We start from the raw sequence: 26,774 nt of genomic DNA on the forward strand, positions 1-26,774 counted from the left end.
CACCCAGGTGCCCCCCGCCTTTTACATTTTTAATGACTGTGTAATATCTCACTGTATGGAAGAAACGTGATTTACTCCACTGTCCCTGTTGTTGTTGGCTTAGATTGTTTTGGGATTTTCATTTTTAATGAATGCTTCTTGCCATCAAAGGTTTAGTCCTCCAGAAATGGCATTAGAAGAGCAGGTATTTATTAGCGATTGACCCCTGTGCAATGAAGAGGAAAGAACAAGGGAGAAGCTGAACTGTGACACTGGCCTCATGTTTATGGGAAGAACCTATCAGAGGTACTCAACTCACTTAGGTGGAGATGACTGAGCTTTTCTAAGTACAGTCACTCAATCACCAGATGAGAGCCACTCTGGGAGGACTATGACCTCAGAAGAGGTCTGCAGCTAAGGCCGACCTCAAGGAGCTGGCAGATGCAGGCTGGCTGCTGACCACAGTCCTCCTCTAAAGGGAGGTTTGGCTAGTGTATCTGTGTCCACCACACATGCTCATTTTGCACATAGATCTTCCTTCATATCCTTAGGATAAATTCCCAGAAGTGAAATTGCTGCAACAGAGCACAGATAGTTAAAAAACTTTTTAATATTTATTGCCCAATTACCTTCCAGAAAGATTGTACCACTTTCTCCCACCAACAGTTCATCGGTAACATATAACACATGACAGTTGTACTGTTTTTAAATAATGAAAGTATCTCCAATTCTCCTGGAAAATGAGTAATATTTTTGATGTTTTATTGTTGTGAATTTAATTGTAAACTCCTCAGGTAGGTTACTTTTCTTTATAGGGCTGATTCAATCTTTCCAGAAGGTTAAAACGCTCACTCTCATGCCTGATAGAAGGCAAAGATTTGGATTTGGGTTTTCTGACTTGCAAATTTGCATCATTAAAGAGACAGAAATGGCTGCTGCCTGAGCTGATTTGAAACCAAATTGGCAATGGGAATACTTGAGCAAATAAATGAAATCCCCATTTATAAGGAAAAAATCCATATTTGACACACTACTGTTAAAGAGACTAATGGGAAATAACCATTATTTACTTAGTGTCCTCCTATGCCAAGCAGTGCCCTAGGCTTTTACATACACCATCCTATTTAATTTTCACAACCTTATTTACTTTGAAGTAGTAATTATCAGCACAATTTTCAGACGAGGAAATTGAAGCTCAGCGTGTCTGGTGACTTGGTAACTTCAGTCATTCATATTCGTGTCTATGTGCTTCTTACCAACCTGGGCTGTTACCCCCATAGCTTTAGGTCAAGTTACAGAGCAGTAGCTTTAAACAGTGTAGTATATGTACATAGTAACTGTAGTAACAATAACTCTTATGAAGCTTGGGGAATGTCTGTCCTTCTCCTGGACTAGAAGTACATAGGAGTCTGTCTAACAAGACAATGCCATTCTTAAAAAAAAAAAAAGCAGGAATTTGAGAAACAAAACAAACAAGCAAAGGGGGAAAGAATGAACGAGAGAGAGGCAAATCAAGAAACAGACTCTTCAATACAGAAAACTGATGGTTATGAGAGGGGAGGGGTGTGTGGGGATGGGTTAAATAGGTGCTGGGGATTAAGGAGGGCACTTGTCCTGATGAGCACAGGGTGATGTATGGAAGTGTTGAAAAACTACATTGTATACCTGAAACTAATATAACATTGTATGTTAACTGGAATTAAAATAAAAACTTAAAAAAATTCAGTAATAAAAAATAAAAAAGCGGGTTGGGGGCATTGAAAGAGGAAGCCATTCTAGGTTAAAAAAAGATGTAACCAAATGCAACGTGTGGTCATTGTTTGGATTCTGTTCTGAGTAAGACAGCTGTAAAAGACATTTTGGGATCAGTGGGGGAATTTGAGTCCGGATTGGGTATAAATTGACACTGGGTAATTGTTAGCTTTGGTTAGAGGTGAAAATGGTAATATGATTTTGTAGACAAGTGTCCTTTAAAAAAAAAGAGATTCATATTGTACTATTTTGGGGTGAAGTATAATAATATCTATCTTTAAGCAGGAAATGAAGGTGATAAGCAAATAAGGCAAAATGCAAACGATTGTTAACTATAGGCGCTAGGTTTTAGCTTTTCATTACACTAGACTCCCTGCTCCTTACTTGTTTACTCTTTATGATGAAAAACGACATCAATCAACCGGAAAAACGAAAGTAAGGGGTTATTTACGGGAGTAAGAACCGATCTTTATCTTCCTCCAAAGGTGACGCCATCAACATGTGGCCTAAACAGGGTTTCAGGAGTTTCAAGCGAGGTCCCAGGGAGACTAGACCAACGAACACATTCCTTTCCGAAGACCTGACTTTCGTGTGAACAGAGACCTCACGTAAGCCTTGAGCCTCCGAGCCTCCAGCCCCGGACCTACCCAGGACCGCTGCGGCCACTGAATAACCTGTCACCCTACCGACCGACGCTCGGGGTAAGCGCGGGAGAAACTCAGGTGGCCACCCGCTCGCATCCTTTGCGACGCGATCCAGGTCCCTTCCACCTCACCCACCTGGAAGCGGGGAGGAGCGGGGCCGGCTTAGTGTGGGGGGAAATGGGCGGCACGCGCTCGGGCCACTACCCCCACCTGCCGCCAGGAGGGCCCGGGCGGCACAAGGGGGCGGAGAACTTGGGGTGGGGAAGGCCGCGCACCTGGCTGCGGGGCTGCGCGCAGCGGGACGGCGGGCTCCGGCCGCAGGTGAGGGCGGCGGGCTGGGCGGCTGCGCGTCGCGGAGGGCCGCGCTCCTCCACCGGGGAAGTTTCTTGGCCCGGAAAGGTGCAATTGTGTGCAGCTATTTCTGGTATGTCAGGCGGGCCGGGCGGCCGAAAGCCGAGGGGGCGCCTCTTACCGGGGCCCCGGGACATGGAAGGCGGCCAGGCGGGCAGAGGCTGGAAGGATGCGGGCGTGGGGGCGCCGTCCCTCGGGGCGGAGCCGCGGTCTGGGCGGGCAGCGCGGGAGCGGGAGCGTGGTCTCGGCCACGGCCTCCTGGCGGCCGGTGGCATCCCCTGGCCCAGACAGTCTGACCACAAAGGCGGCTGCGGCCGGGAGCCCCGGGGAGCCGCAGGGGGGGCGGACGGAAGCGGCGACTCTGCGGCTCGCGGTGGGCGGCGGGGTGGGCTGGGGCGGGGCCATTCCGGGGAGGGCGGCGGCTGCGGCGTTGCGACTTTTGAAGTCCAAACAGTTGCCCGGCTGGTGAGACGCGCCGCCTCTAGTCCCCCGTCCACCTCCCGCGCCCTGTCCGGCTGCCCGGAGCCCCGGGGTTGTTTTCAGGAGTTGAGAGGAAGCCACGTCTTCAGGTTCTCGTGGGTTCGAAACTTTAGCGAACTGCAGAGAGCAACAAAGGGAAAGAGAACCCGGGAGCCTCGCAGCTTGAGCAGAGGCCGGGCGCCGGGGCCAGACGCGCGCGGGACCCCCCGCCCCTCCGTGCACTCACCGCGTCTCTCTCTCTCCCTCTTACCCTAGTCCTGGAAGGGATGGAGGAGGCCGGGGCCGACTGCGCCCTGGCGTTCGCCGAGGCCCAGAGATGGGTGGAGGTGAGTGCCTTTACCATTTTCCGCACGAGTTTGCGGCCTCGAGGCCGCTCCCGCCGATCTGCGCCCCAGCCTCCTCCCGGGACCTGCGCCGGCGCGTGGCAGCTGGTTGGCTTTGCAGTTTGGGGGACTTTGCAAGTCCTGCTTCTCTGATCTTTTAACGTCCAGCTGAGCTTAGTGCTGCGCTCCCCACGACAGCCTCGCTGGCTTCCCCAGAGCTCCTCTGCCAGGGCTCAGTGCAGAGCCGAGCGTTCGCCCTCTTGGGTTCGGGGACCGCGCATCCTTGTGAGCCAGACCACGTCAGCACAGGGGCAGAGTCGACCCCGCGTCCTCCGGAGCGGTTCTTTGCGGTGGTTACAGTGGGGATGCCCGACACTTACCTGCGCAGGGTATTTCGTGTGTGTGGTGTGGGAGGGTGAGTGGAGGAGGTTGGACGCTAAAGTCGCATCCGGAGAGATATTTTCTCGCGCGCGGCATCTGGAGTCAAGGTTTTTACTTATTCAAAGTCGGCGTTGATGAGACTAAGATCTCCTGGGGTCACTCACTGACCCCGGTTGTGCCTTAGGGACAAGATCTTCCATTCCCTTTTCCCCCCGTCGAAATGGAGATGGTCTCTAGGAGGTTTCTTCGTCAACACCTAAGGTTGCACTTATCTGTAAAAAAGTTAACACCAGGACTTGCACCCGCTATTCTGCTGGATGAAAAAGGTGACTTTTTAAATGATGCTAAGGCAGTCTTCAGAACAGATGTGAGCCAGGAACAACCGCTTGTTAGAAAATTGTTGCCTACACCAGCCTTGCAGTTATTTAGGAGTTATAGATGCCACGTGCTGGCTTACTCAAGGTATTTAAAAATGCAGATTAGGTTTAAAGGTTATTCCAGCGGGGGGGGGGGGGGGGGGGGAGGAACCAGCATATTTAGGAATTCCCAAAGCACACAATGTTTAAGAAGAATTAATTTGTCCTTAAGAAAACAAATGTATATATGGGGGGAAAGAAGAGAATAAACTTTCAGTGTTCCATTTCTAACAGTAAATAAAGGAATGTGAAATGTGAGTAGGGGGGTCAAGAAATCAGCTGTTGATGTCCTTTTTTGGACTGAAACTTTGAGCTAGTCTGAAGGTGACTTAGAAGGTTGGGGTGGGGGGAAGGTGTGAGGGGAGGGTATGCAGAGGTTGAGAGAAGAATAAACAGTGTATTTTGAATTGAAATGAGAGTTGGGAAAATTCCAGCAGTGCCGTTGAGAGAAATGACTTCCCTCATTCATAAACTTTGAAAGACCAGGGCATCCAAAGGTAATTTTCCATTAGTAGGATTTGTTCTTCATAATTTTAGAAAAGAAATTAAAGTTGCCTTTTTGGTTTTGAGTGTTAGGGCCGGAGGGAGAGAGAAGGGAAGAACTATGGGGACACTTTTGGTCATACGTGATTCCTATAAGGTGTTTGTATCTGCGTGCTCTGTATTTGCACAGGAAATCTATGAATATGGATGATTTCACACTTTCCTTGTTTAGTATACAGATTTTTGAAGTCTAAAAAATTCCTTGTTTGTTTTAGCTTGCTCATGACGGTGTAGGCTTTCTGTGAGAAATTTGCATCTAACAAACCCTAGGGAAGTGTGTTGCAGTAAAAGATATCATAGTGCAGGGTATACGTGCTCACCTTCCCACTCTCAAACGTCCCCTCTAAACGCGTTTTTTTCATCTTTAGCAGAGAGACCATTTTTTTTTACATTTTTTTTAGTGTTTATTTTTGAGAGAGTGAATGAGAGAGAACGTGCGCGAGTGGAGGAGGGGCAGAGAGAGAGGGAGACACAGAATTGGAAGCCAGCTCCAGGCTCTGAGCTGTCCACACAGAGCCCAACTTGGGGCTCGACTCATAGACCGTGAGATCATGACCTGAGCCGAAGTCGGACGTTTAACCCACTGAGCCACCCAGGCGCCCCAAACCTATTGGTCTTCTTTTCTCCAAAATCATTTCCAATACCACCCATCACTGTTTTGCTTCCTACTACCAACACATTCAAAGAAGGCCTGTCTCTTCAAGTACAAGAGCAGAGCTTACCTTGCCATCAGTAAATAAGGGTCAAACATAAGTAATACATGGTAGGACCCAAAACAATCCCAATAAGCTATATAAGTATAGTCATTTTTGAAATCCATTAAAAAAAACAGGGTATAAAAAAAACCCAACTAAATGAACAAAACTCTAGAAAATAACAAGCTCATAAAAAAGAAACAACCCATAGCTGCTGTCATCTCTGAAATAGGGAACGATCTGCCACTGATAAAAGTAATGAGGACCAGTCTACCTTTTTTTTTTTTTTTTTAATGTTTATTTGCTTTTGAGAGACAGAGACAGACTGCAAGTGGGGGAGGAGCAGAGAGAGAGGGAGACACAGAATCCGAGGCAGACTCCAGGCTCTGAGCTGTCAGCACAGAGCCCGATGCAGGGCTTGAACCCACAGGCTGTGAGATGATGACTGAAGCCGAAGTTGGACACTCAACCGGCTGAGCCACCCAGGCGCCCCAAGAGACAATTTTTCTAAAGGCTTTGCCATATCATTATAATATAGTTAATGAAATTAACATTCAAGTCATTTTTTTTTTCCCCCTCCTGCCACTGGGAGCAAGGCAGTATGCTCATTGAAGATATGTGAACGCTTTACATATTCATGTACACTTTGGGCATGCTCTGGGCATTCAGAGTGACAGCAGTGTGCCTACTGTTAGGTTTACTTTATTTCTCCAGTTAGTGTCCAAATTTGTTTGTCTCCTTAGCTTTGCCTTTACAACTAACTAAAGCACATAGTTTAAAACACTGTTCTTGCCAAAAGAAGCAGAATGGGTGACTCCTTTGTTGCCACAATCGCCTCTGAATTCCGAGAACCCCTAATTTAAAGATAAAATATCGATTCCAAAGTGTATCTTATAACATATTTTGGCAAGTGAAGAAGATTATGGTGTAAGTCTTTCTTTTGCCATGCTAATGTTCTTGCTCCTGCTCCATTTTCTCTACCGTACTTTTCTCGACATATATTGAGACATATGTGGGTTATTCATATATATAAACATATATGTATTATATGGCATACTTTGCTGCCTTTATTCTCAGCTGCAGCTTTGACTAACCCAAGGTTGAGGAACTCCAATAACCTTGTAAAATTTTGAGTGACGGCCAGTGTCCATGTTAGTATGTTCTTTGTCATTTCCATTCTTTTGTGATAGCTAATACATTATTTCCCACAACCAGAGTTAAAGTTTTATTTATTTTATTTTGAGAGGGGAAGGTGAAAGGGTGGGGCAAGGGCCAGTGATTGTTATTCTACCAACTAAAATTTTATGGCTATTTTAAATTGTGCTTAAATGGTTAAGAGTGTATGTATTTTTGGGGGGCTAGCTTAACATTTAAATTTAAAGCAAATGTAGGAATGTGCACTCTTTAATCCAACATAATGATATTGGATTATTATCTGGTTGGAAATGCTGTTTGGAATATTAATAATGTAGCAGAGCTGGTTTATGATTAAACACTGGTTTAAAACCAAATAACATAGTAGTTTAAAGGCAAAGGCAGAGAGGAAGTTTAATTCCGGCAAGGTCATGGAGTAGGTGATGAAGTAGAAAGTGCTGTCCAGACCCTCTAATTTTAAACTTTTTCTGGAGCACCTTCTAATTTTCTACACCTAATAGTTGCCTCTGTCTCTCTGTTTTGGGACATTAAAAAGTCTTTGTAGTGAACAGACAAAATACCAATGAGATTGAAAACTGGATGTATCACTCATTGCATTGGTTGGTGGCCAGTTTCCATTCTCTGGGTTAATGTTGCTCTTTAGGTTGAAGTTTATATACGGTAGTAATTTTCATGGCTGGAGAACAGACTAACTTAATTTACCACCTCCTTGCTTACCTGTGCTTCCTGTTATCTCGGAGTTTGATTCTTTCAGTATCACCATCATCCTGTAGAAGGACCTAAGGATGCCAAGTTGAGCTCATTGCCAGACCTGGCACCAGAATATAACTCCTTCCTCAGTTACGTCCAATTAGTCTGTTTCTCCATGCACCTCCAAATCTTTCTAAGTGGTTTCCCTCTTTCTCTGTAAACTGCATCCTTTCTGCTAATGGTTCCCAACCTGTGATCTGGTTTGAAAGGGTTTGCCTGGGATATACGTGTCCTCAGTGCACACCAGCGTTATCTATGGACTAAATGAAGGTTTCATGGATTTGTACTATTGCTTTGCAAATGTATGTGGAATGATGTAAACATTCACTTGAAAATGTCCCTAAATTCATAGAAGAATTTTTGGTAATTTCGTATAATTTCAAGGAACAGTGTTAAACCTGGACATACTATGATGGTAAAAATTTATTTAAAAATTTAAATGTTGGAGGCACCTGGGTGGCTCAGTCAGTTGGGTGTCCGACTTCGGCTCAGATCATGATTTCACAGTTTGTGAGTTTGAGTCCCGCTTCCGGCTCTGCTGACAGCTCAGAGCCTGGAGTCTGTTTCAGATTCTGTGTGTGTCTGTCTCTCTGCCCCTCCCCCACTCATGCTATTTCTCTCTCTCTCTCAAAAATAAATAAACATTTAAAATTTTTAAAAAAATTTAATTGTTAAGAAGCAATTCTTATACTAGCTGTTGTAGCCAAAATTATTTTTTCAAAATAAAAACCTGATTTTGTTAGTTCCTTCTTTTCTGGGGAGTCATGAATAGATTTCACTTGTTTTTTTCTGATTTTTTATTTTTAAAAAGTGTTTATTTATATTTGAGAGAGCGAGCCAGAGACAGAGATAGAGAATGTACCAGCAGGGGGAGGGGCAGAGAGAGAGGAAAGAGAGAATCCCAAGCAGGCTCCCTGTTGACTTGAGATCATGACCTGAGCTGAAATCAAGAGTCAGATGCTTAACTGGCTGGCCACCCAGGCGCTCCAAGATTTTAAAGTCTATCACCTTCACATCTTCGCAGTGTGAAGCATACCATAACATTTACAGCTGTTTACAATCTCATCTCTGCCTATATATCTATTTTTTTAAGTCTTTTCTCTGTAACTGTTTGCCTATGTGCCAGGTGGCATAGAGATTAAGAGCACTGTTTTGAAAATTTTTTTTAGCATTTATTTAGTTTTGAGAGAGAGAGAGAGCGAGCGCATACGTTGGGGAAGGGCAGAGAGAGAGAGGGAGATACAGAATCTGAAGCAGGCTCCAGGCTTTGAGCTGTCAGTACTGAGCCTGAGGCAGGGCTTGAACTCTTGAACTGCGAGATCGTGACCTGAGCCAAAGTCGGACGCTCAACCGACTGAGCCACCCAGGTGCCCCATAAGAGCACTGTTTTGTACACTACATACCCAGTACTTATTTGTCTTATAATTGGAAATTCATACTTTTTGACCACTTTATCCAATTCCTGATGACTGTGGTTAACACTGCCGTATGGTATATTTGAAAATTGCTAGGAGAATATAGATCCTAAAATTTCTCATCACAAGGAAAAAACTATTTTTGTAACTATATTGTAACTTCCTGTGGCAAGCATTTTACAATATATGTATGTGAAGTCATTATGTGTTACACTTTTTAACTTATACTGAACTCTGTGTCAATTATATCTCAATGAAATTGGAAAAAAAAAAAAAAAGAAAAGAAAAGAAAAGAAAAAGCCCTCACTGGTTTGGGAACAAATCATGGTTCATGTCCTGGTTCTGCTGCTTAATTAAACCCACTAGGTCTCTGTTTTCTTCCTTGACCTCCCATGGTGGCTGTGTTGGTTAAGTGACATACTTACCAAAAAGCAATTATTGTTCCTAATCTTTGCTTGAGTTTGCCCACACACAGGAAGCTGTTTTCTCACCTCTAGGTTATCATGTGTGGAATATGCCTTATTCCTTGTTTAAAAAGGAAGGAGAAGGTAAAAGGAGCCAGTTAGTCTCGTCTTTGTGTGCCTGATACCCATTACTCCTCTTCAGTCCTCTATGCTTGGGCTAAAACTAGCTTTTATGTGGGGCCTTTTCTCAACTACCACACTTGTACTGTACCCATTCCTTCCTCCCCTCTATCCTCATGTAGATCTCTTTTTGCACTCATGCTATAATTCTATCCATTTTTTCCATATTAGATTATAAGCTGAGGGAAGGAACAATATATTTTTTTTTATGTTTATTTTTGAGAGAGATATAGAGTGCGAGTTGGGGGAGGGGCAGAAAGAGGGAGACACAGAGTACGACACAGGGCTTGAACGCACGAACTGCGAGATCATGACCCAAGCCGAAGTCAGTTGCTTACTGACGGAGCCACCCAGGTGCCCCCAGGATAATATCTTTATTTCAGGGATTTGGCATGGTTCCTGGTAAGTGCTTGTTGAATGGAAGTATAATCTGAAGGCTACAGCTTTAACAAAACTTAAAAATAGGGTTTTAAGGACCAGAACTTATTTCTTCTCCCAGCAGAAACTTGCTTCAGGGTCTAAAGCTGAGTTCATTGCTTGCGCAGTTAGTTGCTTGGTCAGGACCAGCTAGCTACAAGATATGCCTTCATCTGAGTAGCCGTGTGTACTTGCCTGTTTACCTCACATTTTCTCTTCTGTTCCAGCCCTGCTCCTGAGTCATGGCACTCTCTTCCTGCCTTCTGATTAATGCTGTCCCTCATGGGGACTTGCATTCAGTCAATGTGTTATCCAGAGATTGCCTATTACGTGCTTACTCTGTACTGGACACTTGCTGGGCTTATTGATTCAAATGCCACCTTCTGAGCCTCTTTCCTGGACCTCCAGACGGAGGCATGCCCCACAAGGAGCAGACATGCAAACACACCCAGCAGCACTGTCAGATAAGTGCTGTAGTAGTAGAAATTTGCACAGTTTGTAGTGATGGCACTGAGGGGGCAGCCTGAGTCAGCCTGGGGAGTCAGGTCAGCTCACAGAGAGGCAGCATTTGCATCAAGCTGCAGTGGGGCTAACACATTTGCCCACTTTGTGACTTTATAACTTGGCGTAAGAGCTTCAAGTTCTCTACAGCACAACTTTTAGACGTTGCTGAGAGTAGTTTATTTTTACTCAGGTAATCTTTACATGCAGAGAAATGCACCGATTTTTAATGTACGGTTGTGGGAATTTTGTCAAATGTTTTTATACCCGTGTACCCAGAAATTTAATCAACTTATAGAACATTTTTGTCACTCAACAAAGTTCCCTTCCGGAAGGGCACTTGAGTCTCTCCCTCTTACAGGCAACCACCTTTTTGATTTCTAACATCTTAGATTTCTTCGTGTAGTTTTGAACAGCCAAGCAATATCATGATTGTCAAGTTGTTCCTTTTTTCTTCATGTAGCATTTTACTATTACTTGAACACACTATCTTTATTTGAAAATAAAAAAAATTCTGTGACAGGAAGGATGGCAAGAGATGAGTGTGTACTCACAAAATCCTCTTGAGAAGGAACTGATTCATACAAATAGAAACCAGGGCAGGGATGCCATTAAAATAGCCTGACCCTAGGAGGTATAAGCACACACATGTCTTGGCGTTTCCTGGGCAACTAGGAGGATTCCAGTATAGTGTTATTCTGGATCTTTTCAACGTACCTGTGTACTGAAAGCTAGAAATATGCCTTGTCTTAACATGAGGGGAAGTGCAAGAACTTGTACCTTTAATAAAATGGAGTGTCCTCAAACTAGTTAGAGAAGTGCACTCACTGGGTCAAGGGAAATGAATGATTTCTTGGCTCTTGACACCTCACCAAGTTACCCTGTGAAAGCTTTGTGCTAGTTTGCAACCATGAGTGGAGGTTTATACATTCTGGTATATATAAATGACTATATTAATGCTCTCCAAATTCTGGCCAGAATTGGAAATTGTCATTTGTGTTTTTTCTCTAAATGGATGAAACATGCATGATGTTCTCCCTCTTCTCAGATCCCTGGTGATGCTAAACATTTATGTAACAGATAATACATTGGGTTTCCTCCAATGAGAAAGGATGGCCCTGGAACACGGAGGGTTCTGGCTCCTCTGCATGCAGTCACAAAAGGCTCAGAGGGCCCCTGGCCTGCTAAAGCACATCTCCAAGGTCATGGGCATGGTGGGGGTCCTTAAGGAAGTGCCTCCTGAGTTGTCTTGGGTTTTTTTTTGGGCTGTTTGGAGATAGACGCTTTGAATTCTCAACAAAATTATGAAGAATGGAATGTTTGTCCATTTTGAGGAGTGGAGCACCTCGATATTCCTTCAGCCCTTGATAAAACACAGGAATCCTCTCTTAGGCTGAGAGGAATAACGCCCCAAGTGTGTGGCAGGGAGCGTGTTGCTTCATCTGGTTCATTTGGGTCTCGTTCTGTGTAGGGCTCTAGCAGGCTCCCTCTCTGGATGCCAAGAGTGCTTTGGCTAGTAAGGGACTCCTGTGGAGACAACTGGCTCCTTTTACCTCCTCCTTCACTTTTAAACTGCTGGCGAACATAACGGCATTTGAGTTAAAAGTACTAGTTTTGAGAATGTTAGTTAAGAAAAACAAAGCAACATTAATAACTTTTGTCCAACCTTTTTAGTTTGGAGAAAATGGATGTTGTGGGAAGACAATCTCATGTATTACCATCTGTAGACTGAGTTGTTTCTATTGTTCTGTAGCCTATAATTCCTGGCAGAAAGTTCTCAAATGCTTGTTGAAGGAATGACTGTTTTGTGTCCTGTCAAAAGATTGGCTTATTTACTTAATGCTTGCAGATCTCCTTAAAACTGTTAACTGTCAAAGAGTATATTACAGCTTGAGGAGAGTGATAAAATATGTGCACTTCTACTTAGTCTTCAGTTTCGGAAGGTAATTATTGGGTGTGTGTGTGTGTTTTCTTAAAACATTTCTGATGTACTCAAAGCTCTTAATAAGGAAAAGAGTTGTCATCTGTGCACGACTTTGGGAACAGAGATTTAATACACTCAATCTGCCACTTTTCTCTAAGTAGACGGGCATTAGCAAATTCTACAGATGAATCATGACACAGTCCCATAAACAGTCTTTCCAAAGATTTTAATATCCTCCCTGATAGGGTCCTCGAAGACCGGTTCTCATTTCTGTGTAGAGGAGGATCAGTTTGGTGCTTGCGTGCATTAGATGATGGTGCACAGACATTATGTCTGTCTTTAAGTACAGTGGGGATTGTCATAAGGACAGAGGTTAGAAAAATTCTATGTGGGTTCAAAGGGCAATACTAGTAATAACTGTTCGGGTACAGTGAGACCTTAGTATCAAGTATTTTGAAGATGTTTCTATAAACAAAGGGCTGTCCTATGCCAGAATAGGCTGACTTGAATAGGCTGTGAAGGTTTTACACGAGAAGGTGAGTAACTGACAATTAAAGCAACTAGTACTTCCTTCTACATGTGCAAGACATGGGGCAAGTGTATTGTCCCTGCATACCTTAATAATGAAGGACTGTTAGGACCAGGGGTGTTCTCTCCAATGAGGAAAAAAGAGGACTGAGAAGTCAAATAATTTTCTCAGGAAACACTGAAACTACTAAGTGGTGGTTGGGGACTTGAACCCAGGCAATTTGACTCCACAGCCTGCCCTCTTAATCACTACACTCTTCTGTCTCAGAGAAACACTGGTCAGACAGTGCTCATTCTATCTGAAGCTGTAAGATAAACTATTTTCTGTTTATGGTAAGTCCTTCACACTAGAACGTAGCTTCTGTCTTGTGATGTTGGTGCCTGGAAAGCACATGGTGATCAAATATTTTATAAACTATAGAATTGCTGATAGACATTCCTGAACAATTGCACACTTTAGATTTATGTGTTCTGCTATATCTAAGTGACCAGATTAATGCTCAGTAAACCATTTAAAGTGTTGTAAAAGGGAAGCATTTTTATATGATGACATTGAATTTACTTTGAGCTACAACAGGAGATAAATTATATCTATTAGGTTCTTCTATAAGACTGTTTACAAAAAGTATCAATTTCTTTGTTTTCTTAATATTTATTTATTTTGAGAGAGAAAGCAAGAAAGGGAACATGTGTGTGAATGCATACAAGCCGGGGAGGGACAGAGAGAGAGAGAGAGAGAGAGAGAGAGAGAGAGAGAGAGAGGAAGAGAGGGAATCCTAAGCAGGCTCCTCACTGTCAGCACAGAGCCTGACATGGAGCTCAGTCTCATGATCCATGAGATCGTGACCTGAACTGAAATCGAGTCGGACACTTAACCAACTGAGCCACTCAGGCACCCCCAAAAGTATCAATTTCTTATTGACCTACATTTCAGTAGTCCATGGCATACTAGAAATTTCTTGTAGTACTAGAAATTCAGTACTAGTAAGTACTGGAAAAAAGACCACGATGAAAGATTTTTTCTTCTTGACAAGGTTGAAATTTGATCTAGATGTCTGAGCTGGGAAGGAGAGATCTTGTTTTGTTATACCACAATTTCATAATATTCAAGGAAGGACACTCATTGCCTTCCTTATTATAAACTTTGATTCTGGAATTCTTTCTTACTAGAGTTTAAAGTCTTTCATTCTACCACAGGAAGGAGAAAATAAGCAAACATTTTGCCTTCTTGAGTGGTATGCAATCAATTTGGAACTTACTTTAGTGTCCGAAGAAAGTATTGTCAATCTATCAAAAGCATTAGACACAGACACATCTTCCTTCTTGAAACATTTCCTTCAACTCTTCTCTGGATTTTTCTCCCATTTTACTTGATGTTTCTGATTTTCCTTTGCTTAATCCTCCTGATTACTTGATCAGTAAGTATTAGAGTATCCCTGGGTTCATCTTCCCATGCCTTCTCTGTCTATAATTCTTCCCTAGCAGATATTATCAAATCCATAGCTTTATATACCTTCTATATGCTGATGACTTCGTTTTTGTATTCCTGGCACTGACAGTGTCTCCCTTTTCCTCTCTCCCTGCCCTATGTGTGTGACACACATACATGTATACACACATACACTGAAGATTTCCAATTGTAGATCAAGTAGGCACATCCCACTTTGTTCCAAAAAAAACCTCTGAGTTTCTCCCCCTTCCTATCACCTGCCTACTCATCTCTCCCAGTGTTTCCCATCTTTGTACATGGCACCACTCTCAACCCATTTGCTTAGGTCCCCAGCTTTGAGTCATTATTGACTCTTGGTTGTTGTTGTTGTTTTTTCACACTCCACATCTCGTCTATAAAGAGATTCAATTGGCTGTATCTTCAAATATATCCAGAATCTGACCACTTCTTACCATAGCCACCATCCTCCCTGCTTCAAATATAATAGCCAGATTCCTCTTTAAAAGTGTAAGCTAGAAATAAGACATACAAATGGCCAACAGACTCATGAAAAGATGCTTAGCATCACTATTCATCAGGGAGATGCAAATCAAAACTGCACTGAGATATCACCTTATACCAGTCAAAATGGCTAGACCCCAAAAGACAAGAAATAATAAGTGTGGTTGAGGATATGGAGAAAAAGGAACCCTCATGCACTGTTTCTGGGAATGCAAATTGGTGCAGCCACTGTGGAAAACAAAATGGAGCTTCCTCAAAAAATTAAAAATAGAATTATCATATGATCCAGTAATACCACTACTAGGTATTTAGCCAAGGAAAACAAAAACTCTGATTTGAAAAGATGTATGCAGCCCTATGTTTATTGTAGCCTTATTTACAATAGCCAAACTGTGGAAGCAACCCACATGTCCACCAGTAGATGAATTAATAAAGAAGATATGGCATACATACAATGGAATATTATACAGCCATAAAAAGAATGAAATCTTGTCATTTGTAACAACATGGATGGACCTAGAAGGTATAATGTTAAGTGAAACAAATCAGAGAAAGACATATACTATATGATTTCACTCATACAGAATTTAAGAAATAAAATGACCAAACTTAAAGACAAACAAAACAAAACCCGACTGTTAAATACAGAGAACAGACTGGGTATGCCACGGGGGAGGTGGATGGGGGAAATGGGTGAAATAGGTGAAGGGAACCAAAAGTACACTTACTGTGATGAACACTGAGTAATGCAAAGAATTGTTGAATCATTATATTGTACCCCTGAAGCTAATATAACACTGCACGTTAATTATACTTCAATAAAAAAAAGTAAACCAGAGATCGCATTTCCAACTCTTCCATCTCCTCCCCCCACAATGGCTATCTATTATATTTTGAATAAAATCTGCATTTTTGTTTAAAAAACTTTTTTTTTAATAAAATAGTCCCACTTGCCCATGTCATCTGCTGTCGCTGTGTGTCTTCCCATGCTCTAGTCATACTGACCTCCTGCTATTCCTCAGATGTGCAGAGGTTTTTTATTTTAGGGCCTTGGTGTTGCTGTTCCTCCTGCGTGAGTACATTTCTTTCACTTATTCAGGTCTCAGCTCAAATGATACCTCCTCCTCCCTTTCCTCCCCTTCCTCTCTGTAGAATAACAATCTCTTGTCAGTCCACACTCAAATTTTGTAGCACTTATCGTTTGCTTTCATAGGCTATATTTTTTTTGGATTGGCTGTAACCGTCACTAGAATCTGTAAGTGCCTTATGTGCAAAGGTGTACCTTGTTTTCAAGCCTTAAATAGTGCCAGGTATTTGCTAGATGCCAGTAAATGTTTGTTGGATAAATAAATGGACGAATCAACAAATGTCTTACCTGACACGTTGTTAATCCTGTGACTTGACTGACTCTGGCTGTGCTTCACTGAATGAAACAAGCTGTTTTGTTCTGTTAAGTTTTTTGTTTGTTTGCTTTTCTTAAACTTCGGTTCCATATTGAGTAAGTTCAAAGCAAGTTTTTAAAAAAGCAGGTTTGAAGCATGGGAAATTGACCTTGTTCAACCAATGGTAAAGATGCCTAAATGCAAATAAGTATCATAAGATAAAACAGAACATTTGAAAGTGAGCTGCCTTAGCTGAATATCCTGGACTGGGGACAGTACTTTACCAGGCAACTTTGGGGCATTTGTCATGAAAAAAATCTCACAACTCACCGAATAGTATCCTCCAGCTTGAGTAGGAACCCAGAGACTAATTTGAGACAATGAAGCATAACACAACTTTACCCTTTTAGAAATAAATGAAAATAATTCAAAGAATTTGAGAATAGGAATGTTTTTTCTCTGCCCCACTCAAACACCAGAGGCCTACCTCATGCTTCCAAAATGCTGTAATTTTGTGTGTTTTTTTTTTGTTTTTGTTTTTTTCTGGGTTTTTTTTTAGGAATCATTCTGAAATGGCACATAAAACTGAGGAGTGGAAGTTTTCTAAAGAGCTTTTTTTCAGAAATGAGGGAAAAAGGAAGCTGAAACTAATTGTCTGTTTTGATGCAAACTGACTTTTTCTTAACGTGTTTTTTAAAAAAAAACATTATTCCTCCTAGGTGTCATATGAATTATGAGATATTGTTCTTTTTATAAATATAATTTCCTGGGGGGGCACCTGGGTGGCTTAGTCAGTTAACTGTCCGACTTTTGATCTCAGGGTTGTGAGTTCAAGCCCTGCATTGGGCTCCGTTCTGGGTATGAAGCCTACGTTAAAAAAATAAAAATAAATTAAAAATTTATAAATATAACTTTTTAACAGATGAGAAAAGATTAAAGAAGTGAAGTTGCTTTCCCAGCACCATGCAGCTGATACTGATAGAACCAGTATTTGAAGTTAGATTTTTTTTCTAACAGAAAAACTCAAGCTGAACTGCTTCATTCACTTTCCTCTGTTTCCTTCTGTTATAGTTGTATGTGCGGTTTTGGCACGTATATACCCTTTTGTGCTATTAGCTATTCCATAGATAGTCCATGTGTGTGCCTCTGTCTTTCTCTCTCTCTCTCTCTCTCTTTTTTTTGTATTTCAAGATTGGAGCTAAGTTAAAAAGCATAGGAAAGTTCTCAGACTTAGTATAAAATGTGTAAATTCACAGTAAGATGTGAACAACTTCCTGCTGTTGGAATGTGATGGGTTTAGAGGCAGGGTGTGTGTGGAGAGGGGGGAATGGTGAGGGTACGTGCTATCGTGGTTCTTTCCGGGGCTTGCCCTGACAAGGAGGAGATAAGCCCAAGAACAGCATGGGAATAAATGTGACCATGTTAGACAGCAAATCTGCAGGGATTTTGAGGATAGGAAAAGCATTTGGAAGCTAATAGAGAAAGTCCTTCTTGAGCTTGACCAGGAAGATGGCCAGGGTCCATTGGATTGCCCTGTTGGTAGGGCAATGAAACTAGTAGTCCACTGGTTGTGGAAGGTGCTTATCTGAAGGTAGTGAGAATTACAAGGCCAATTTGTGGATACAGACTTTGAATTTTTTCTTGAAATGCTCTATCAGGTGATGGTGGAATTCTGGGGACAGAATGGGTCAGTGGAGGGGAAAGACCATATCACAGAGAGCGTCAAGGACTGGGCCTTAGGATATGTCTTCTCTTAAGTGGAAAGGAAGCGGAAGGGGAGGTCATGTTCAAAAAGCTAGGCAGAAAACCAGGAATGTGTCAGAAATCTCAAGGAAACATTGTTTTCCTGAAAGAAAGGAAGAGGAGTATCAACAGTGCTCTGGATTAGAAGAAGTGATCGTGGGAAAAGAAAGTGGGAACAAAGGCCATTGCATCTGACAAGAGAGTAGTTAGTCTCTCACTTGTTGAGAGTATAGCTGGACAGTGTTAGTGTGGGAACCACATGAAGCTTCAGAAAATCCTTCTGGAAAGTCTTAATGTAGGGGCAAGAGTGCCATGAGAGAAGAGGGAGGAAGAGCTACCAAGAAACCAACATTGTGTCAAACAAGCTATTAACTTGTGTTCGCAAAACCGTCCCCTAAGCGCAGTTGGTATCACTGTATCTGTCAGAGGTACAAAGCCTTCGTACTTAGGGGAAGTATGTTGTCGGACAACGGGTCTGAAGGAATCATTGCGGTCTGCTATATAAAGTACTCTTACTGTGTTGAACATCATCAGGAATTCACTTTAGTCTTCTGAATTTAGTTTCCTCTTCCATAAACTGGGAAAAATGTCTCTCCTGTCCCCAGGGATTTTAGCTGACAATAATTTGGGGAAGATATTTTGTTTCAAATGTTCAGAAAAAAAGTATCTTCATAGTTTCGATTTAGCGACCCTAAGAAAATTAAAATCATGTTAATCTGAAAACAGAAGGTGATCAGGAGATAAAGCATTTCTCTTAAATATACACACAAAATAGTTATCATGCAGATGAACGTTTTCGGAATGCTGTGTCTTTGTTTCTTCTCTTTGGTCCAGCATGGCGTAGTGGCAAGAGTGGCAGGGTTTGGGGCAATACTGACTAGGTTTATCTGGCATATAGCAGCTGCTGCAGTAAAATGTGTGACCGTGGACAGAATATAAAGCTTCTCTAAACCCAAATTCCCAGAACTATAAAATGAGGATTGCAAGGTGGTGATGGGTTTAGAAGAAAAGATGTGGAATATGTGTAGGCACTCAACATGTGGTAGGTGTCCTTATTATTATTATTATTATTATTATTATTATTATTATTATACTTGACTCTGTATATAATCCGAAATGAGGACCAATTGATGACTTTTTTTTTTTGCCTTTCCTAGAATGGCTTATTTTTTTATTATTTTTTATGTTTTAATGTTTATTTATTTTTGAGAGAGACAGAGACAGAGTGTGAGCAGCCGGGGGGCAGAGAGAGAGGGAGACACAGAATCTGAAACAGGCTTCTGGCTCTGAGCTGACAGCACAGAGCCCCACGTGGGGCTGAGCCCTCGAACCAGGAGATCATGACCTGAGCCGAAGTCAGACACTTAACCGACTGAGCCACCCAGGAACCCCTAGAATGGCTTATTTTTAAGGGTGTGTGTGTGTGTGTGTGTGTGTGTGTGTGTGTGTGTGTGTGTGTGTATCCATCCCAAAATGCACTTAGATAACTTGATGTTTTTCCTAACCTCTGATTTGTGAATATGGGTTTTTATTGAGCCCTTTTTATATTGTTCTTAAGCTGCGATAATGCTTTATGAGAACTTGAGGTTGGAATGAACAAATGCCTTAAGAGTAATGAATTCTGTTTCTTTATGGTACTTCTGTCATTGTCTTCTCTCTGGGGATCCACATGTGCATGTGAGCCATTTTAGCACCTCTTTGCTATTAATTCTGTCAGTGGACTAATAAATCTAAGACTAGTCAACTTGCCTGAGACTTTTCAAGTTGGAGAATTCCATATTTATTGCTCTGTTGAAAACACTGCCATATGTTCTTATACTCCCTGCTTCCTTCCACTTAGCTCCTGTCTGTTTGAAGTTCAAGATTAGACTCTAGGGTATGTAGATTCCATGCATTAAGCTGCTTCTTCTCATATGTATTGTACATAAATTGTTTTTTCAAGTCTCCATACATTTCTGTTATCTCAATTGTTCTTAATGCTTTACTTTTTCATGTTTTGTGTGTGTGTGTGTGTGTGTCTTTGAGTCATCTTATTAATTTAGTTTTCCTGCTGTATTCCATTTGGAAGATGCACTTGTGAGATCTTTCCAAGGACATTTTATGATGTCTTACTAAAAATGAGCCTAATGAGCTATTTTGGTGAAGAGAAGCTTTTATAGTTTCCATGAAGAAAGGAAATACAGTTTTAGGTGTTTTATTCAAAGGATAAAGTTTATACTGCCTGTTTTTAAGCCAATTTGCAAACATTTTTAGACGTGGAAAATTTAAGTCCTAAAAGGTATAGCTTGCCAAATAGCTGATATTTTTGAAATTTGGCCTCCGATCTGGTAAAAGAATGTGGTTGACAGTCACACTGCAATTTACAGTAATCCTTTTTGTGTAAGGAAATGAATCTACTTTGGCTTAATAAATTCCAGATGAGTTTCTGGCTCCTTGATTATTACCAAATCATTTAAAATTCAGGTTTCATTTTTCACTCTAGTTAACAGCAACCCTCTCTGTCCTCATCATGGCCAATGTGATGTTAAAATCCTTCGCAGAACTGAAATAATTTGGGGGATAATTGCATTTTGGGGTGAGTTAATTTGGGACACAAGTTTATGATGTGGCCAGCGGCTCTGCATTTGGCATGACCTGGGACTAAAAAGTGTCAAGCATCTGTGCTTGTGGCTAGTCTAGGCCATGAGGAGATCAAGGTGAAGACCCATAAGGAAATTCTGCTAGTGGCACAAAGGAGAACTTTCTTGGAGTCCCAGCTAAATATTTCTAGTTACTTTTCATTGGTCACCATTATCTGCAAGGGAGTCTGGAAAATGTTTCTAGCTGGACATCTCACTGTCTCCAATAATATGGGGTTTCTGTTACTAAGGAAGAACAGGTTGACAATGTTGGGTTGACACTAAAGTCCTGCTACAGATATTTGCCAATGGTTCCTTTCATGTACCATTTTGCTTTATTATGGCAATCCAGTGATTGGAGAGAGAGGGAGACACAGAATCCAAAGCAGGCTCCAGGCTCTGAGCTGTCAGCACAGAGCCCGACGTGGGGCTGAGCCCTCGAACCATGAGATCATGACCTGAGCTGAAGTCTGACGCTTAACCCACTGAGCCACCCAGGCACCCCCAGGTTCTTTTTTTAGTTAATAAAACTGTAATCTTTTATGTTTTCCCAGTGTTGAGATATAATTGACCTATAACTTTATTAGTTGAAAATGTATAAAATAATATGTGTATATATTGTAACATGATGACTACAGTGTTTAGTTAACATCCATCACCTCACATAATTACAAACCTTTTCTTTTTGTGTTGAGAACTTTCAAGATATATTCTCTTAAGCTTTCAAATATCCAATACATTATTATGCTAACGATAGTTATTAACTACAGTCATCATGCTGTATACATTATGCCTCAAGCTTCTTAAGAACAGGTGCCAACCACCCAGGACAGTGCCTGAAGCTTGGATGATGGCTCAATAGAAATTTCCTGAAAGAAAAATGTTGAATGAATCCAGTGCTTTATATGTACTATACATTCTTATTGAAGGAGACCTGAGCCTTAGATAGTGACTTAGATGTGTAGCTTCTGGAAGGAAGAAATGCTGAGTGAGACAAGGATAGCCATCAGTACAACCGGAAGCAGTCTGTAATGGCTCAGGTATTTTGTGACTTCTGGGAGTATAGTCCACATCTCTGATAACAGATGCTAATAAATAGTTTTCTGTTATTCTTGTGAATTTAGATTTGTAATTCTGGCATCATTAGTCAACAGATAATTCACAGCCTGATACCATAAATGTGAGGTGTTTATATGTTACTCAGGTACAAACTTAGGTGAGATTGCATGGATCACTTAATGTATAGTGATCTTAATTTGTTTAGTTATCATCTCATGTCTTTGTACCTCCTTTTGTTTGCATTTAGGTTTCCTACTGCTGTTCCTCAAATCTTTTCATGTTTTCTGTCCCTAGGTAGTTTTGCTCTGTGGCTGATATTTTTTTGAGGCTTCTAAACTTGTTAGTACCAATGCTTCTTCAGCTCATGTGCTATTTTTTTTAAGTTCATGCAATATACACATAGTTACAAAAAACTGCAGGTATGTGGTTATTTTTCTTTGTCTCCTTGTTGCAGCTCAGGTCCCGCTTCTGGGCCACCTTATGCGGGGGAGGCTCAGTGGTTTCTGTCCATGTGGCAGGCAGTGGTTCTGCAGGCAGGTTCTTGTTCTATCTGGAGACACCAACAGGAAACTCCTCTGCTCCTGGGTTTCTTTACGCTCTTGTACCCTTGCATAGAGGGGTCACATCCCTACTGGCTCTGATCCTGGGGCCATGGAAACTGCTACTGTTATTCCCTTGGGGATCCAGGTCTGTTTGTGCATCACTTCTTCCTAGAAGCCACTGTGGTCACAGGCTTACCTGGGGCTCTTCCACTGCTGGTCCCCAGTTCTCTCCTACTGAAAGGAGATAGTCCTGTGACAGCTCTCTTGTTTTCTCTCTGGGGGTCTTCTTGCTTGTAATGCTGAATCCAGGAGAGATAGATGGGTTTAAAGTTGAGAGAGAAAGGAAGGCTGTATTTAATATACTACCACTTCCTGGTGTATGTAAAAATGTTTTAGGCTTTCTCTAGATGCACTATTAACATTTATAATGTTTTTGACCATCTTTCCAGCAATTCAGAATGATTATTCACCTTTGGGATAGATTTAAAATTTTTTTTTTTTAATTTCAGCATATTTAATGCATAAAGCTGTTTTATATTTCAAAACCTAGACTGTAACATTTTGTCTTATATTACGACTTTGGAATAAATGTAGGCATCTTTTGTATACTGAGAGATTGTCCTAGTTAGGGTTTCTGAGAGGCCATGTTTAGCCTGTGGTCAGTAGACTATAGAACATTTATAGTTAGAGCCAGTGGAGAGAAACCCCAGCCAACAAGTTTTATTTGGATGTAAAATATGGGTTCTTGGAAAGGTTACAGCAGTTGGGTTGGCTGTGAAAAAGCTTAGTTCAGGACGGCCACACTGGCAGTGTGAGGACCTGCCTTGTGAAGATTAGACATCAGGATCCTCCTTTTCTCTTCCCTTCTTGAGTCAACAGTCTATACATGAACCCAGCAACAGTCTTTTTTTTTTTCTTGATTTTTTTTTAATGTTTGTTTATTTGAGAGAGAGAGAAAGAGAGAGAGAAAGAAAGTGAGCGAGCAGGGGAGGGGCAGAGAGAGAGGGAGACCCAGAATCTGAAGCAGGCTCCGTCCAGGTTCAGAGCTGTCAGCGCAGAGCCTGACGGGCTCGAACTCACAAACTCTGAGATCATGACCTGAGCTGAAGTTGGATGCTTAACCGACCGAGCCACCCAGGCACCCCTTAGCATCACTCTTTAATATTACATTGTTCGGGTGAATTTTGGACCAAAATGATAGTCTTATTTTTCTGGAGTATTGGTTCTCACTGGGGGTGATTTTGTCCCCTAGGTGATGTTTCAGAATATCTGAAGACATTTTTGGTTGTCACAGCTGTAGTAGGGAGTGCCTCTGACTCCTAGTGGGCAGAGATTAGGGATTTTGGGAACCATCCTCCAGTGCACATGGCCTGAATATCAAAGATTTATCAGACCCCAAATGCCAGTAGTGCAGAAGTTGAGCAACCCTGTCCTTGAGTCTAGACTCTTCTCCCAAGTATTTTTTGGTGCAATATGTTCTTTAAAAAATTTTTACTTACTTACTTACTTACTTACTTACTTACTTACTTATTTATTTATTTAGAGATTCTCTACTGTTTGTCTGTTGCTGTACCAGTATCACTGTGTTTTTTATTTTAGTTGACTTTGAGCTATGTGAAATATTAGATAGTATGAATCCCTTCTTTTTGCAGTATTTCAAAGTTGACTTAGCTTATTTGTAAACTTGCATTTTTTTCAAACAAACTTTGGAATTTGTTTAGAGAGTTCTTCCAGCAATCCAGTATATGCTTGAAATTGCCTGAGTTTCTAGATGAGTTTGGGGGGGAATTGGCATCTTAATAATTTTATCCCATCTGTGAACAGGGTTATTTCTTTATTTTTCAAGTCTTTTAACATATTCCTTTAATATGTTTTTAAAATTACCGATGAAGTCCTTATTATCAGGTTAAATCTGGGAACTTCATAGTTTCTTGCTGTCCTGTATGGTATTTGATTCAATGACTCCTTCTAATTTAGTGGTTAGTGTTGACAAATACAACTCAGAAGTTTATCTTCAATTTGGAAACTCATCTCTCCCATTGATTTTTCTCTGCACATAATCAGATCATCTCCAAATAACGACAACTTTATCTCATTCTCTCCAATCTTGGATATTTTTTTTTCTTTTTACATTGGTCAGGACCTTCAGCATGATGTGGTATGTTTGACTCGTTCCTGTCTTAGAGGAATGTATAGAAGTTTCCTCCTTTCTACTATCCTGTGTGGTCTAGTTTGGGGTATATAGCATCAAAAATCAATTGAGCTCACTCTTCTATTTCTGGCTTTGAGAGTATTTATCATAATTATGTGTGGAATTTCATCACATACATTTTTGGCATCTTTTAAATTTATGTGTTTTTTTTTCCCCTTCATTTATGTGGTGAAATATACTGATAGATGTTCTAATATTAAGCTAACCTTGCTTTCTTGGAATAAACTTTTTGTGATGATGATTATAAAAAATACTCTTGTTAACTTTTTTACTTGATATTTTTCTAAGATTTTTCTCATTTATATTCCTAAGGAATTAGCCCTGTAGTTTTCTTTTTTTGGCTTAAGATTTGGAATTAAGATTTTATTAGCCTCATAAAAATGAATCGTGTTACTTCTTCTCTTATTCTGTCATGTGTAAAAACATTTAAGTGGGTTTATTTCAGGGAAGGACTGATTAAAAATTTATTCCTTCTTGCATTTATTTTGGTACTTCATATGATTTCAGAAATCTATCCATTCTGTTTAGATTTTCAAATTGTAGTTAATAGTTTATAATGTTCTCTTAAACAAACAAAAAAGCCTGTGTATTCATTGAAAACAATGAATCGAGTGTCACTGAGCACTTACTGTATTCCAGACAGTATAGTCAGTGAGGACACAGCAACAAACGGGTAGATCAAGGTCCCTAGCCTCATGGGACTTAAATTTTGGTGAGCCACCAGGGGGTGTCTGATGGGTGCCGCGCCTTAAGTCACTGCCCTGGGAGACTCCCTGCATCTTGCCTTTTCTCTCCTCTCAGTGTCTTTTCTCTTACTATAATGGGCAGGGAAGGGGCAGAGAGAGAGAGGGAGAGAGGATCCCAAGCAGGCTCTGCATTGTCAGCACAGAGGCCAACAAGGGGCTCCATCTCATGAACTGTGCGATCATGACCTGAGCCTAATCAAGAGTTGGACACTTAATCGATTAAGTCACCCATGCGCCCCCTCAGTGTGCACTTATTCTGAGAAATTTTGATTATTCTTTCTAGGAGCAATTCTTCTATGTATTATTCTACTGCTTGATTTTCACCTCTGGTGTATATATCCCTTTCTTTTAAAATAGTTTTGCTTTGCTGTTTGCCATCCTTATGTGGGAACACTTAAAGGGCTGAGACCCTGGCTTTTTCATCTTTGTGTTTCCCATAGTACTGGGTATACATAGTAGGTGCCAAAAAAACAAAACAAAACAAAACAAAACTTGTGGTGTGTTAACCAAATATCGTCAAATGTTAATTTTAGAAAAGGTGGCTTCTTAACATTGGACAGTCAAGAATAAAATCTCCTGTGTATATATGAAAGTGGTTTGTAAACTATTGAATGTGACCATGAGCAAGTTACTGAACCTCTCTGTGCTTTAGTTTTCTTATTGTACAATGGTTGTAAAACCTGTTTCATGGTGTTTGGAGGATGAGATGAGGCATGTAAGAAGCTGTTTCAACCAGAACAACAGAGGAATGCAGAATATGTGGACACCAGAAGGAAGGAAAAGGGTGAGATTCCAGAAAAGATCAGAAGACACCATCGAGTGCCCAAAGGGTGCCTAGTAACTAGACCCATCTTCCAACCACTGCCGCCTCCTCTCCTGGTGGTGAATCCAGGAGGCACGGGATGTCCCTGTGCAGGACTCTCACATTCAGAATGCATCTGCACTTGAAGCCCATGATTCCCATCTCTTTCTATGCTTTATTTTTATTTATATTTTCACAACTTTGTTGAGTATAACTTACATCTCATAAAATCCTGTGCTTTATTGAAAATTCTTAAGTATCCCCCCACAACAACATTGTTGTAATAATATAGGGTTACTTTTATAGGTGAATAGTCTTTTTTTCCCCCCTCTTCAAATGGGTGTGCTTTCCTGCCACTAGAAATCATAAATGTTTTGTATATGGAATTTATAACTTCTTATTCTCCTGCCATTTTAAATTTTCTTTTGTTTTAAAAATTCTTTTCTCCTTGCCATTTTAATGTTAAGTAAAAAGTGATAGTTTTTTCTTTTTTCTTTTTGGTTTTTAAAATTAAATTAGTGTCAGGGTCCAACATACGGATTCAACGAGTCTAAACATGCTGTGCTCACAAGAGTAGCTACCTTCTGTCACTGTACAATGCTGTTACTGTGCCCTTGACCATGTTCCCTATGCTGTGCCTTTCACCGCATGACTTATTCATTCTGTTACTACTGGAAGCCTGTATCTCCCACAGCCCTTCCCCCATGTCACCCATTCCCCCCCACCCCCTCCCCTCTGCTAACCACCAGTTTGTAAAAGTGACACAGTCTAACTGAATGGCTACTCATGCCTGACCTTGACTCACCCTTAATCATGTGTTAAACTAGATTTCTTAATGTTCCAAAAGTTCTTTGGTGTGGTACTCATGGCATTTTTAGAAA

At 41.2% G+C, this 26,774-nt stretch overlaps 1 protein-coding gene across 20 annotated transcripts in view; it reads left to right on the plus strand.

Annotated features, from left to right (window-relative positions):
* The first annotated feature begins 1,967 nt into the window (after nucleotides 1–1,967).
* Nucleotides 1,968–26,774, plus strand: part of LMO7 (LIM domain 7) — a 196,018-nt gene continuing 171,211 nt past the window's right edge. For 4 of the 20 annotated variants that reach the window (XM_023252243.2, XM_019828047.3, XM_019828056.3 and 1 more), the window contains exons 1-2: nucleotides 2,782–2,799; nucleotides 3,462–3,532. In XM_023252243.2, the coding sequence (XP_023108011.2) occupies nucleotides 3,473–3,532 (60 nt within the window). In that variant the 5' untranslated portion in view covers nucleotides 2,782–2,799; nucleotides 3,462–3,472. Of the gene's footprint in view, nucleotides 2,433–2,756; nucleotides 2,800–3,040; nucleotides 3,100–3,154; nucleotides 3,296–3,461; nucleotides 3,533–26,774 lie in introns of those variants that run through there. The other 16 variants (XM_045054411.1, XM_019828020.3, XM_019828026.3 and 13 more) reach the window with 12 other exon arrangements.

Source organism: Felis catus, chromosome A1 (assembly GCF_018350175.1).
Source record: "Felis catus isolate Fca126 chromosome A1, F.catus_Fca126_mat1.0, whole genome shotgun sequence".
Lineage (NCBI taxonomy): Eukaryota > Metazoa > Chordata > Mammalia > Carnivora > Felidae > Felis > Felis catus.